At 36.3% G+C, this 16,336-nt stretch overlaps 1 protein-coding gene and 1 long non-coding RNA gene across 3 annotated transcripts in view; one reads left to right on the top strand and one right to left on the bottom strand.

Moving 5' to 3' along the window:
- The window catches only part of LOC309643208 (uncharacterized protein), a 100,623-nt gene that overhangs the window by 18,394 nt on the left and 65,893 nt on the right, over positions 1-16,336 (bottom strand). The window contains exon 3 of one of the 2 annotated variants that reach the window (XM_082425791.1): positions 5,271-5,349. The exons of the other annotated variant lie outside the window; for it this stretch is intronic. Within the exon in view, the coding sequence (XP_082281917.1) occupies positions 5,271-5,349 (79 nt within the window). The remainder of the gene's footprint in view (positions 1-5,270; positions 5,350-16,336) is intronic. 2 annotated transcript variants of the gene reach the window in all.
- LOC309642442 lies at positions 12,081-15,138 on the top strand. Its single transcript, XR_014253204.1, has 2 exons — positions 12,081-13,324; positions 14,523-15,138. It is a non-coding gene; the product is annotated as an uncharacterized lncRNA (long non-coding RNA).

Raw genomic sequence — 16,336 nt, 5'->3', positions numbered from 1 at the left:
TTATGATTAAGGTAATTATTGGTATGTATGTTCATAGTGCATTTTGTTAACTGTTTCTGATTTGTTTTTGAAGGTCTTTGAAGCTTCTCTTTATTAAACATTTCTTGTACCTTCTTGCTGTGTGACTCCATTCTTTTTCCGAGATCCTGGATCATCTTTACTCTTGGCTGTTCTTCTGGGGTATTATCTTGTTCCTTTTTCTGCAACATATTTCTCTGCCATCATCTCATTTTGTCTAATTTTCTCTGTTTGTGGTCTCTGTTCCTCAGGCTGCAGGATTGTAATTCTTCTTGGTTCTGCTGTCTGCCCCCTGGTGGGTGAGGTTGTTCCAGGAGCTTGTGCAGGCTTCCTGGTGGGAGGGACTGGCTGGCACCTTCCCATTGGTGGGTGGAGCCAGGTCTTGTCCCTTGGGTGCACAGGGTTGTGTCAAGTGGTGTGTTGATAGGCAGCTGTTGGCTCAGGACGACTTCAGGCAGCCTGTCTGCTGATGGGTGGGTTTGTGTTCCCACCCTGTTGGTGGTTTGGCCTGCGGCACCCCAGCACTGGAGCCTGCAGGCTGTTGGGTGGGTCCCCATCTCAATGCCAAAATGGCAACCTCTGGGAGAGCTCATGCTGATGAGTATTCCCTGGGGCCTCCACCACTGGTGTCCTTGCCCTCACTGTGAACCACTGCTGACCCCCACCTTCACAGGAGACCCTCCAAGACCAGCAGGTAGGTCTGGCCCAGGCTCCTGTGCAGTCACTGCTTTGCCCTGGGTCCCAGTGCATGTGAAACCTTGTGTGCGCTTTCCAAGAGTGGACCCTGTGTGGCTCCTGCACTCAAGCCCCACTGGCCTTCAAAGGCAAATGCTCTGGGGGCTCTTCCTCCTGATGCCAGACCCCCAGGCTGGAGAGCCTGATGTGGGGCTCACGCTCACTTCTGTGGGAGAACCTCTGTGATATAGTTATTTTCCACTTTGTGGGTTGCCCATTTGGTGGGTATGGGATTTGATTATATTGTGAAAGCGACCCTCCTACCATCTTGTTGTGGCTCCTTTGTTTTTGGATATAGCATATCTTTTTTGGTAGGTTCCAGTCTTTTTTGTCCATGGTTGTTCAGCAGTTAGGTGTGATTTTGGTGTTTTCAAAAGAGGAGGTGAGCTCAAGTCCTTCTACTCTGCCATCTTGTGTCCTCCTCCTATTATGTCTTGAAGTTTGGTAATGTGAGCCCTTCAACTTTGTCCTTCTGGATTCAGCATTGTGGAACTGTTCTCTGTCTTTTGCTTTTCCCTATAAATTTTAGAATTAGTTACCAAAAACAGCTTGCTGGGAGTCTGATTGGGATTTCAGCAACTCTGTAGAACAAGTTGGGAAGAACTGACATCTTAACAATTATGAAACTTCTAATGCATGAGTTTTGACTTGCTCTTCATTTATCTAGATCTTCTTTTGATTTATCTTACCAGTGTTTTATAGTTTTCCACATACAGATCCTGCCCATCTTTTTTTGATTTACAGCTAAGTAGTTCCTTTTTAGGTGCTATTATATATGGTGTGTTTAAAATTTTTTAAATTTCAATTGCTTGTTTGCTTATGTAAAGGAAAGCAGTTGAGTTTTGTATACTGAACCTTGTATCCTGTAACCTTGCTGTATACCCCCTTATTAATTCCAAGGGTTTATTTGTTTTTTATAATATGGTAGAGTTTCTACATAGACATGTAATCCATGAATAAAAATAGTTTCATTTCTTACTTTCCAAGCTGTGTAACTTTTATTCTTTTTCTTTTCTTATTGCACTACCCTGGGATTTCTATTATAATATTGAATGTATGTAGTAAGAGATGGCATCTTTTTTTGGTCCAAAACTTAAGAAGCAAGTATTCAGTGTCTTATACTGTTAGCTATAGGGGTTCTTTAATATATCCTTCACTAGTTAAGGAAATTCCCTTTAATTCTAGTTTTTAAAAATCCTAAATGGGTGCTGAATTTTGTTAAATGTCTGTATCTGTTGATATGAGAATATGGTTTTATTCAGTCTGCTAACTAACATAATGAAATTGATTTATGATATCAAACTGTCCTTGACTCCCCTGGAATGAACTCTGCTCAGTAGTGCTCTATTATCCTTTTCATATGTTGCTGGAGTCAATTTACTTGTATTGTGTTAAAAATCTTTTGTCTACCTTTATGAGCTATATATTGGCCTGTAGTTTTCTTTCTTGTAGTGTCTTCACCAAGTTTTTGTTTTAGGGTAATGATGGCCTCATAAAATGAGTTGGGATGTGTTCCCTCATGAAGAGAAAATTTTTCTTTAAAAGTGTGGTTGAATTCACCAGTTAAATCACCTGAACCTGGTGATTTCACTTTTGGAAGGTTGTAAATGATGAATTCAATTTCTTTAATAGTTGTGGTACATTCAGATTATCTATGTCTCTCCTTAAGTGAGATTTGGTAATTTTTGTAATTTAAGACATTAGATCATTTTATCTAAGTTATCAAATTTGTGGGCATAGAGTTGTTCATAGTACTTCTTTTTATCCTTTTAATGTCCTTGGGAGTAGCATGACCCCTGTCTCATTCCTGATATTTGTATCATCTTTTTCAGATTTAGCTGTGTAGAGCCTCATCAATTTTTATTAATCTTTTCAAATAAGCACTTATTGGTTTCATTCATTTTCTCTGTGTTTTCCTAGTTTAACTTTTGTTGCTTTCTCTTCTAGTTTTTATAATTCCTTTCCTCTGCTTGCTTTAGGTTCAGTGTGTTCTTCTTACTGTAGTTTTCTTAGATGGAGATTTAGGTAACCAACTGCAAATCTGTCTTCTTTTCTAATGTATGTGCTTAATGCTATAAATCTCCCTCTAAGCACATTTTGATGTTATAGTTTCATTTAGTTTAAAATTTCTTTGAAACTTATTTGACCTAGTGATTACTTAGAAGTGTGCTGTTTAATATCCAAATATTTGGGCATTTTTCCAGCTATATCTTTCTGTTAGTGATTTCTTGTTTGATTCTGTGGGAATCTGAGAGCATACGCTACATGATTTCTATTCTTTTAAAAATGTTAAGGTGTATGTTATGGCCTAGTATATCATTCTTTCTATTTTGGTGACTATTTCATGTGTTCTTGAGAAGAATGTGTGTTCTACTCTTGTTTGATGGAGTATTCTACTTATGTCAATTTGATCAAATTGATTTATAGTGCTGTCCAGGTCACTTATGTTTTTACTGATTTTTGGCCTGCCTAATCTATCAATTACTGACAGAGTTGTGTTGAAGTCTCCAAATGTAATAGTAGACTAACCTATTCTCATAGTCTCGTGCATTTTGATGCTCTTTTGTTAGTTACATACATGTTTATGATTTTTTATGTGTTCTTGGAGAACTGACTGACTTCCCTCTATCATTATGTAACATCCTTCTTTAATCCCTGACAATCTGTTTCATCTGATATTAATATAGTTACTGCAGCTTAATTTTGATTGATGTTAGCCTTATATCATTTACCATTGCTTTACTTTAGCTGGAGTCTTTATATTTAAAGTGGCTTTCTTCTAGATGGCACATAATTCTGTTTTTTTCCTCTGGTCTGACAATCGTGGACTTTTAATTGTTAAACTGTTTAAAGTGATTATTGATATAGTTGGATTAAAATCTGCCATCTTTTTCTAAACATTACATTTGTTCTTTCCTCCTGTTTCTCTTTTATCTCCTCTTGATGTATCATATTTCCTTTTAAAATGTTTTTAGTGGTTTTCTTAGGGCTCACAATGTATAGATTAAAAACAATCTAAATCGACTTTCAAATAACATTATACAACTTCATGTATAGTACAGGGACTGTATAACAGAGTATTCTCAATTCCTCCAACCATCCTTTGTGACATTTCTGTAATACATTTCACTTACCGATATGCTGTACTTACCCAATACATTGTTCCTTTATTGCTTTGAACAAAAAGATGTCTTTTAGATGAATAAAGAATAATAAAATATTTACCTCTATTCCTTCTCTGACACTCTTCCTTTCTTTAGGTAGATCCAAGTTCTTAACGTAGATAATTTCCATCTGCCTGAAGAAATTCTTTTAGTTTTTTAATAGCGAACTTGTTACCAGCAGCACAGTCCTATATTTTTGTCTGAGAAAGTCTCTGTCTCCTTTACTTTAAAAGAATACTTTTGCTAGACATTGCATTGAATTCTATGTTGGACATTTTCTTTCAATATTTTACAGTATTCTACTTTTGCTTGCATGGATTCTGATGAGAAGTTTGCTGTGTTCTTACCCTTGTTCCTATATTGGGAAGGTTTTCTACAGGTGAAGATAATACACCTAGGTGTGGTTGTTTTTGGTATTCTCTGAGCTTCTGAAAATTGTGGTTTGGTGTCTGTCAATAATTTTGGTACCCTCTCAGCAAGTATTACCTCAAACATTTCTTCTCCTGCCCCATTCTCTCTTTCTGCCAGTTCTTGGCTGTTCTCTCTTTTTCTGTTTGTGTTTCAATTTGGGAAGTTTTTATTGATCTATCTATCTTCAAGTTTACCAATTCTTTCCTTAACTATGTGTTAAGTCTACTTATGAGCCGCCAAAAGCATTCTTTAACTCTGTTTTTGATTTCTAACATTTACTTTTGAAATCTCCACAACTCTGCTGACATTACCCATTTGATCTTGCATGCTATTTTTTTTATTAACATATTAATCATGGTTATATTTCAAATGCCTTATCTCTTACGATGATTGCTTTTTCTCCCCAAACTGCCTTTTAATAAAAAAGTTAAAGTTGTCATGTATCAATAGTAGCTACAGGTAAATAGACCTTTTAGGGGCAGGATTTATGGTAATCTGGATATGAGTTGGACTGTTTTAATGTTTGCTATAGCAGAATGTGGAGCCTCTACTACCTAGTGTCATTATTTGTTTCGTCTTATGGCTTTAAGGCTTTTCTTTGTCCTATTCATACTTCTCAGAGGGAGTCTATGTTTTATAGCTTTTCAGTTATAATTCTCTGCTATGTTTGTTGGGTGCAGAGGAGGTAAGAAATAGTCTTTTAGTGGAGCTTCGTCTCAGGGAGTGGCCTTCCCAACTGTTTCTGTCCCTCTTCAAGGCACATAGCTCCTCCCATCTTCCTTGTAGCAAGTTCCCAGTATATTTCCTTGAAGTTCTGTCACCTGTTAACTTTGTCTCTTAGGTGAAATACAAATGCTAGAAGGGACTACAAGGGGAAGGAAATCTCTTTCCCCAGGTGAGATAAGTCAGTCTTTGTTATAGAGAAGAAAATGAGAGGATTACCCTTGCTGCTTTCCCCCTTCCCTTGTCAGAGCCACAGGAGATTTTTCTTGAATCCATACTGTGTGAAGCTGTAGGGTTCCTAGAAGGAAAGCCCAAAAGAGTGTAAGTACTGATTGCAGCTCCCAGGAATTTGTCAGGATCAAGCTAGTTAGCACTCAGCTTACAGCAAATTGTCAAGATTACTACTGTGTTTATACAACTTGTGGCTTCCCCTCCAGGTAAGCAAATTTCTAGTGCTATATTTCTCTGGATGCTCCAGCCTCTCTGATTTTAGAGGGACAGTTTGCCCTGTGACCCCAGTTCTTTGATAGGCTCAAGAACAGTTGTTGGTTTTCACTTTTCCTAGCTTTTTCTTGCACTGCCAAGAGCAATGACTTGTAAACTCTTTCACATGTTTGTTAGAGCTGAAATAGAGAAACCCATGTCTATCAACTTGGAACGGGAAAAATTAGATGTGCTTCATTTCAAGCCTAGAGACCCACATAATTTGCACAAATAGAAATATGTACATTGAACAATTAAAAAACTTTATATGAGATAAACAATAAAAACCAATAAATACATAATGTAATACAGATTTATTGTACTCTCCAGAGTAGGTGGTGTTCAGTAGAGAAGAAGGCCAGGGCTTGCTCTTTGGAAGGTGCATTCATCATTCTGCACCTCTTTCTTAGTTAACAATTTGAGTTTATGTTTTTACCACACACTCAAACTCTTTTATAAATAAAATCAAAGAACAAAACAGCAATCTAGGAAAAATAAAGGGTAAGTCTAGAAACATATGGAAAAAGTGCACAGACTGAAGAGCTGAGAAAGCAACTCTTCATCCTTCTCACTTGGCATAAATTTACAAATAAAAATGCTGTGGCTCATTGAACCGTGACCTGCAGTTTAAATTTGTTTCATATGATATTCTCTGACGAGAAAGTATGTCTAGTAAATTTGGTGAAGGGCTCTGCTTGAAAATGTAACATCTTAGAAAACACCACGTCTCAGATGGCATTTACTTAGTGTGTTTTTAGGTGATGTCAATTATGCTGAAAAAAAAGGAGTGGTGTCCAGAAAATGGTATACTATTTCATTTGAAGAGCTGTTATGGGCCAACATCATTAACTGAGCAGTCCCTATGTGAGGTAATTCTGTAACTTGCTGTAGTTTTTATTTCATTTCATTTAAAGTCTAGAATCAGCTAATTAGTAACTGTGTGTCCTCCAGACCAATGTAAAAATTTCACACGCTTTCAGTTTTCTTCCCCTCGCCTCCACCCCAATGTCCGTGTGGAAAATGCCTAGAATATTGGTTCATATTATTGTTAAGATTCCTTTCTTTTCATAACAAATACTTATTTAGACCTAGCAACAAGTAGTTCTCACTTCTGTTAACTGTATCTTCACACTTACTCCTGGCTTCTTTCTGGATTAACTTTCTTTCCTGATGTAATTCAGCCTCTAAAAAGTAGGTATTTTCAGACACAGCCTATGAACTCTAGAACTGCTGAGTTCAAACTCACCCTTACCTGACAGTATCTGTGGGCATAGAATTCTAGAATCAATCAAAGAATTTCCATCTGTACTTGCAAGTGTTCCACTGTCTTCTTGTTTCCAATATTGTTGATGACAAACCTAGTGTTGTTACCTGAATTCCTGAAGCAGGTCTGAGGCAAAGATGTGAATACGTAGATTTTCTCTTTACTGACAATGCCCTGATGTGTATACACAATGCATCAATATAGTTTTGGTGCTGTTGTGTTACTTTATTTTTTTTTAATTAATTTTTGGCTGTCTTGGGCCTTCAATGCTGTGCGGGGGCTTCTCTTGTTATGGAGCACAGGCTCTAGGCATGCAGGCTCCGTAGTTGTGGCACACAGGCTTAGTTGCTCTGTGGCATGTGGGATCTTCCCGGAACAGGGGTCGTGTTCCCTGCATTCTTAACCACTGCACCACCAGGGAAGCCCTGTTGTTGTGTTACTTCTATTGCTTTTCATTCATTCTCTCTATTCTTTTCTGCAAAACATAATATGTATTATGGTGGGACTTCTAGCCATGAAATAGTCTATACCTATTTTAAATTGGGTTGTTTCTTATAATGAAATATTTGGTGTTCTTTATATATTCTGGACACAAGTCCTTTATCAGATATATGTGACTGACTGACTGCAGATATTTTCTACCACTCTGTGGCCTGTCTCCTCATTTTCTTAACAGTATCTTTAGAAGAGCAGAAGTCCTTAACTTGGATAAAAAGTCGGTTTCTCCTTTTGGTAAGGAAGCTTTTCTCCTACAGTCTATTCTAGAAATGTTATAGTTTTAGGTATTAGATCCAGAGTTTGAGTTAATTTTTTGTAAATATTGCAAGACATGAATTAGTTATTTTTTGAATATCGATATCAACTTTTTTCAGCATTTGTTGAAACAGCTATTTATTCTCCATCAAGTAATTTTTGTCTAAAGTCAGCTAACCATATCTATCTATTTCTAGTTTCTCTATTCTAGTCTAGTCCATTTATCTTGACTCTAACATCACAGTTTTTGATTACTGTAGCTTTAGAACAACTCTTGAAGTCAGCTAGTATAATCCCTCCAACTTTTCAAAGTCTTCTAAAGTTGTTTTAGCATTTCTAGGTCCTTTATGTTTCCTTAGGAATTTTAGACACAGCTTTTCAATATCTACCAAAAAGCCTTTTGGAAGTTTGCTTGGAATTGCATTGCACTTACAGTACACTATGGCAAGAACTGATAATATACCTATCTCACCACTTACTTATGTCTTTTTCAATTACTCTCAATAGGAAGAAAAATTCCTCAACCTGATGAAAAACCTACAGCTGACATCATCCATAAGGCTGAATGCTTTATGTCCATGATTGATTGATAGGAAAGAAACAAGGATGTCTGCTCTCACCAGCTCAATATTTAATTTTGTGTGGGAGATCTACTAGTGCAATAAGGTAAGAAAAAATAAGTAAAATGAACAGATTGAAAAGAAATGAAGAAGACTATACATATTTGTAGATAACATGATCATCTAAGTAGAAAAATCCAAGGAATCTACAAAAAACTATGCAAACTGATGAGTGATTTTAGTAAGATGGCAGGACACAGTGTTTGTTAATACACACGATAGTATTTCTATATACTATACTAGCAACTGACAATTGGATTAAATAATAATACCATTTGCAATATCTGAAATATTTACAGATCAATATAAGACAATCTGTACAAGAAGTGTATGTTGAAAACTGCAAAATATTACTGAGAATTATACAGTGTTCATACATCTAGCGACTGAATAAATGTTAGAATGTCAAATTTTACAAAATTAATGTGGAGCCTCAATGCAATCTCAGTCAAAATCCCAAGAGATTGACAATTTGATTCTAAAATTTATGGAAGTGGAAAGCCCAGCATAGTCAAGGCTATTTTGAAAGTGTTGAGCCTTGGAGTGTAATACTAGTTAGCAAGACTTTATAGTAAGCTACAGTAATTAAAACAGTGTGATAGACATATAGTTTAATGGAATAGACAGTCCAGAAATAGTATTGCACCCATATGGTTGATTGATTTTGAACAAATCTGCCAAGGAACTACAATGGGAGCAAGAAAATTCTTTTCAACAAATGGTGCTGAAATAATTGGACCTCATATTGAAAAATAAACCTCAAACCTCAACCCTAATCTCACACCATATACAGTGAATAACTCACTCATCATAGATCTAAAACAACTGTACAATTTCTAGAAAAATTTAATGAAGAAATCTTAGTGGCCTGGAGTTAAACAGAGCTTTCTTGATATGATTCATGCTGTTTTTGTGTCCTAAGAAAAAAACTGAAGTAGTTTCACGAAAATTTAAGGAACACTGGAATAAAACCTACATAAGGAGGCTAAAGATGTGTACTTTGAAAACTGTAAGAAAAACTAATGAAAGAAGTTGAAGAAGACACAAACAGATGGAAAGATATACTGTGTTCTTGTATTGAAAGAATATTGTTACAATAACCATACCACCCAAGGCAATCTACAGATCCAGTGCAATCTCTATGAAATTACTAATGGCATTATTCACAGAACAAAAAATTTTACAATTTGTATGGAAACACAAAAGACCCCAAATAGCAATCTTGAGGAAGAAGAACAGAGCTGGAGGAATCAAAGTCCCTGACTTCAAAGCTACAGTGAGCAAAACAGTATGGTACTGGCACAAAAACAGAAATATAAATCAATGGAACAGGATGGAAAGCCCAGAAATAAACCCACACACCTATGGTCAATTAATCTACAACAAAGGAGGCAAGAATATACAATAGAGGAAAGACAGCCTCTTCAATAAGTAAGTGGTGCTGTAAAAACTGGACAGCTGCATGTAAAAGAATGAAATTAGAACATTCTTTAATACCATACACAAAATTAAACTCAAAATCAATTTAAGACCTAAATGTAAGACCAGACACTATAAAACTCCTAGAGGAAAACACAGGCAGAGCACCCTTTGACATAAATCACAGCAAGATCTTTTTTGATCCGTCTCCTAGAGTAATGGAAATAAATAAAAACAAATGGGACCTAGTTAAACTTAAAAGCTTTTGCACAGTAAAGGAAACCATCAACAAAGTGAAAAGGCAAACTACAGGATGCGAGAAAATATTTGCAAACAAACAATGCAACTGACAAGGGATTAATCTCCAAAATAGTACATGCAGGTCAATATCAAAAAAACAACCCAATCAAAAAATGGGCAGAAGCTCTAAGTAGACATTTCACCAAAGAAGACATACAGATGGCCAAAAAGCACATGGAAAGATGCTCAACATCACTAATTATTAGAGAAATGCAAGTCAAAACTGCAGCTACCTCATCATACCACTCAGAATGGCCATCATCAAAAAGTCTACAAACAATAAATGCTGGAGAGGGTGTGGAGAAAAGGAAACCCTCCTATGCTGATTTGGGGAATGTAAATTGGTACAGCCACTATGGAGAACAGTATAAATAGAGCTACCATATGATCCAGCAATCCCATTCCTGGGCATATATCCAGAGAAAACCATGGTTCACAGGGATACAGGCACCCCAATGTTCACTGCAGTGCTGTTTACAATAGCCAAGACATGGAAGCAACCTAAATGTCCATTGATTGATAGATGAATGGATAAAGAAGATGTGGTGTGTGTGTATATATATATATATATATATATATATATATATATATATATACACACATACACACACACGTATACACATACCTACATATGTATGTTTATGTGCACACACAATGGAATATTACTCAGCCATAAAAAATAATCAAATAATGCCATTTGCAGCAATGTGATTGGATCTAGAGATTATCATACTAAGTGAAGTAAGTCAGACAGATAGTCAAATATGATATCACTTATATTTGGAATCTAAAAAGATGATACACCTGCAAGCTGTGCAGCATGGCCAAAAATAATGGCTATACAAGAATAAAAGATGATACACATGAACTTATTTATACAACAGAAACATACAGACTTCAAAAACAAACTTACAGTTACCAAAGGGGAATCATTGGGGGAAGGATAAATTATGAGGTTGGGATTAACATATACACACTACTATATATAAAATATAATCAACAAGGACCTACTGATAGCACAGAGAACTCTGCTCTGTATCCTGTAATAACCTATATGGGAAAAGAATCTGAAAAAGAATGGATATACGTATAACTGATTCACCTTGCTATACACCTGAAACCTACACAACATTGTGAATCAACTATACCCCAATATAAAATAAAAATTAAATTTTAAAGAGAGACATAATCACCTAACTTTTGACAAAGGTGCAAAGGCACTTCAATGGGGAAAGAGTAGTCTTTCCAATAAATAGTACTGAAACAACTGGACATCTCTCTTTACACATAGACACCTCAAGAAGAAAACTAGTATGATATACATTGGTTATGACCTTTTAGGTACAAAAACCAAAAGAATGATCCATGAAAAAATGGCTAAGTTGGATGTTATTAAAATTAAAAACGTGCTCTGTGAAATACATTGTTAAGAGAATGAAAAGCCACAGACTGCTAGAAAATATTTGCAAATCACATATCTGATAAAGGACTTGTAGCCAGAATGTACGAAGAATTCTTAAAACTCAGCAATAAAAAATAAGCCAATTAAAAAAGAGTAAAGTATCAAGCACATCAGCAAAGTGGATATACAAATGGCAAACAAGCATATGGAACAACACTTAACAGCGTATGTCATTAGGGAAATGCAAATTAAGACAGCAATGAGATACCACTATCAAAACAAGAATGAAATATCACTACACACCTATTAGGATAGATGAAACAAAAACCCCAAAACAAAGTCTGACAACTAAATGCTAGTGAGAATGTGGAGCAACAGGAACTCTCATTCATTGGAAACAAGTTGGAAGGTTTCTTTGTTTTTTAAACAAAGCATATTTGAATTGTGGTAAAATATACATAACATGAAATTTACCATTTTAACAATTTTAAGTGTATAGTTCAGTGGCATTAATTGAGGATATTCACATTATTATGCAACCATCACCACCATTCATCTCCAGAACGTTTTTCATCTTCCCAAACTGAAACTCTGTATCCATTAAAAATTTATTCCCTGTTCCTCCCTCCCTCAAACATCATTCTCCAAGAAGAGAAACTAGGGCTTCCAGGAGAAATGACAGCCTTGAAAGCCAAGGCAAGGATATACAGGATGAGCCTGGAGCATCTTACAGTGTCAGAAAGTAAGGAAAACAAAACAAAACAAAACAAAAACCAGTAGGGTATGTCAGAGGGACACAGGAGCCAACTGAAAGAGCTCCCAATGTCCAAAGCTGAAACCTTGAGCAATAAAATAAATAACATGTATTAGAATATAACCCAATGTATAAATCTAAACATAAATATCTATGAGTCTATAGTGATGTAATAAATAATTAATTAACAAGAATAGGCAAATCTCCCATACAGAAGAATTCCTGACAATTTATGTAGTTACTCTCTCATCAAATAGGTGGAGCATAATTCCCCACTCCCTTAATTGTGGGAGGGACTGACTTCCCTCTAAATATAGTACAAAAAAGTGAGGGGAGTAACTTTACAGTGGAGAAAGTTGACAAACACTACCTCAGCCATGTGATCACAGCCATGTGATCAAGTTTAACATCTTGAGTGATAAATAATATGGGTAGCATATGCACTTAATATGATGTGAAAAAGCTATCACTTTACAAACACTGTGGTCTTCCAAGTACCGGCAAGCCCGATGCAATCAAGAGAAGAAAAAAAAAAATCAGACAAACCCAACTTGAGAAGCATGCTACTCAATACCTGACCAGTATTCCCCTAAAGTGTCAAAGTCATCAAAAACAAGAAATATTTGAGAAATTGTCATCCTCTAAAGAGCTCTAAGGAGTCATTAGGACCAAAGGTAATGTTCTATTCTAGATGGAATCCTGGGACAGAAAAGGGACATTAGGTAAACACTAAGTAAATCTGAATAGTTTGCACTTTAGTTAGCAATCATGAGTCAACATTGGTTAATCTGTTTTGACAAATATACTAAAGTAAGATAGTTAGTTCTGCTCTAGAACATGAATGATTATGGTCTTTAAAACATGATATATTAATACTAACTTTCCGTATTCAACCCCCAGAAGTTTAATAAATGCAGTAAACTATCAAAAATAAATGATCTCTTTTTTCTTTCGGAATCCCATTTCTCATTTCCTCAAGGTCCAATCCTCACAAGCCAGGACTATTCAAGCACATCCCAAACCCATAGTCATTCGTACTGTGACCCAGTTGAACGGAGCTATTGGTTTCCCTACAAGTTTTCCTTCTGTAGATCTTTGTGAAAGCTTGAACATCAAGCTTTGTGAAATGACTCTGATTCTTCACCATATCTGTATCTTGTTCAGTGGAGGACATGCAGTCCTGGAGCTGATTATAGAATCCATTTCAAAAATAAGCGGAGAGAGAGAGAGAAAGTGACTCCAAGCAAAATGTCCCTGACATTTCTTCATTCCAAGAAGGTATTTTTACCATAAGAAGAAATCATAGATTACTGGAGTTGGAAAAAGCCATGGATAAGATCCTTGTACTGGATGTAGAGATCAAGCCCCATAGAGATTAAATGACTTGCCCAAGGTCACAGTTTGTTAGTCTCTTAGAAGAAATAATACATTTTTCTAAAATAGGATGCTTCTCACATTTTAGTCTTTTACTGTCCTTAGCAAATTTAACCTTTTCCATGCAGCTGTTGAGATAACCTACTGGTTGTATAAGCTACATCAACACAAGGGACGTATCTCAGAAAATGCCCCCAGACTGCCTCCCTTTTCATTATTGAAAACCATGAGATGAAACTCTTTAATAACTCACTGCACAAGAGGACCATTACTGTCAGCATATACCACTCAGCCATATATTATAGCTTTTTACGTCTCCACACAAAATTGCCTTGAAATTTACATTTGCTATAAAGGATTCAAGTCCATCACCGTTAATTTCCCTCTACAAATTATGTTTAATTATCACCTCTTTCCACCTATAAAGAAGCCCCTCTTGTACTTCTGTCTCCATATAGCTCTCAAGAAGAGTTTCCCCAGCATGAATCTTTGATGGTGATTTTATATCCCTTACATGCCCTTCCTTGTCAAGCTCACACAGCCCACTTAGAGATATGGAAATGAATGGCTTGCCTGGCTCTGCATTTCCTGCATACATATGAAATCTGGTCTCCCTAAGCAGGAGAAAAAGAGGAACATTTTCCAGCTTTAGCCTGTGGACAATTAGGCTAGAAACATCCAATTCTAGGATTCAAAGAAGCTTTGAAAGTCTATCCATGATTGATTGCTTAACAGGTCATATACTACATCTAATCTTTCTGATGCTTCAAGAATCATCTTTATTCTCTCCCTCAGTTGGGAGCCCTAGAAGAAATCAGTTTAAGGGAAATATTGAGAAATCCAAAAATTATATTTTACTATTTTTTTCATTTAATTTCTATGCTTCCTTAGTACCATATAAAGAGCATGGTCTTCAGAGTCAAAAATATTAGCAGTCAAATCATAACTCTACCAAAAATTTACGTAACTTCAGGCAAATCGCTTATCTCTGAGTCCCTGTTCTCTCAACCTTAAACATAAAGCTATTTTAAGTTTAACTAAGATTAGCATGTATTATGCTTGGCACATTCAAGGAATTCAAATGTTAATTGTCCCCTTCCAGATTCAATGAAGCAGTATTTTTGTCTATAATCTACTGTCTGCAACTGATGGAAACTCAACTCAAACTAGCTGAAGCTAAAATGGAATTCACTGACTCACATAACCAGGAAGTCCTGGCATGTCTTTGGCTCTGGACATAGCTGGATTAAACTTCCCAAACAGTGTCACCACGGCTCTTGACTCTGTTTATCTCTGCTTGGAGTTGCTCTGAACATAAGCACTGACCAAATGACTGGCAAAATAGCTAGTATAAGTTAAAGATCTTCAGCCCCCTCTCTTAGTAGACGCTCAGTGAAGAAAACTGTCTCCTACTATTTACGTATCAAGTTCAGGGAAGATTCTAATTGGCCTTGCTTGAATCATGTGCCTGCCTCCCAGTCACTGTGACCAGTGGGAAGGGACTACTCAGTTTGGCCAACCTGGGTAAGGACCTACCATTGTGGTAGAGAACAAAGTGCCATGATTTATAGTCATAGGATTAAATGGAGTGAGGGATCCTGAAGAAACCAGAAGAAGGACAATTAAAATAATACTGGGAGAAAAAAATTAAATAAATGACAACTATAGCTTCCAGTGTGCATTTTTGTCAATCAGTAAATAAGTTCTTGGTTTCTTTATTCATAACCAGATTTTCTTTTGCACTCGAGATTGTCTTGTATGGGGATCTGTAGTCTATGTCAGGGATTAGCAAACTACAACCCAGACACCAAATGTGGCCCACTGCTTGTTCTGTAAATAAAGTTTTATTGAAACACAGCCACACTCTTTCCTTAATGTATTGTCCATGGTTGTTTTGACACTACATTATCAGGGTGGAGTAGTTGCAACAGAGTTCATAGAGACTGCAAAGCCTGAAATATTTACTATCTCACTCCTTTCAGAAAAAAGTTTGCCAACCCCTGATCTATGTTACAATAACAAGCTGATGAGAGAGGCAAAAAAAAAAAAAAAAAGAAAGAAAGCTTACTTAGAATATTTGCTTGAAATAAAATACAAATATCGATGACACTTTTTATGTAATTTGCATCCACAATCTGTTAGTAATAAAAGTATTTTAGAAGTTAGAAAAATATATCTTGTCCAACAAAGTGTCCTCCAAACAGTAGATGCTCAGGATATATATATATATATATATATATATATATATATATATCTTTATTGGAGTATAATTGCTTTACAATGGTGTGTTAGTTTCTGCTTTATAACAAAGTGAATCAGCTATACATATACATATATCCCCATATCTCCTCCCTCTTGCATCTCCCTCCCACCCTCCCTATCCCACCCCTCTAGGTGGACACAAAGCACTGAGTTGATCTCCCTGTGCTATGCGGCTGCTTCCCACTAGCTATCTATTTTACATTTGGTAGTGTATATATGTCCATGCCACTCTCACTTCATCCCAGTTTACCCTTCCCCCTCCCCATGTCCTCAAGTCCATTCTCTACATCTGCATCTTTATTCCTTTCCTGCCCCTAGGTTCTTCAGAACCATTTTTTTTTTTTAGATTCCATACATATGTGTTAGCATACGGTATTTGTTTTTCTCTTTCTGACTTACTTCACTCTGTATGACAGACTCTGGGTCCATCCACCTCACTACAAATAACTCAATTTTGTTTCTTTTTATGGCTGAGTAATATTCCACTGTATATATGTGCCACATCTTCTTGATCCATTCATCTATCGATGGACACTTAGGTTGCTTCCATGTCCTGGCTATTGTAAATAGAGCTGCAATGAACATTGTGGTACATGACTCTCTTTGAATTATGGTTTTCTCAGGGTATATGCCCAGTAGTGGGATACTAGGGAG

This window comes from Balaenoptera physalus (assembly GCF_965194825.1).
Source record: "Balaenoptera physalus genome assembly, chromosome: 14".
NCBI classification, from domain to species: Eukaryota; Metazoa; Chordata; class Mammalia; order Artiodactyla; family Balaenopteridae; genus Balaenoptera; species Balaenoptera physalus.
The sequence above is the reverse complement of the archived record's forward strand: the minus strand, read 5'-3'. Positions and strand labels throughout refer to the sequence as shown.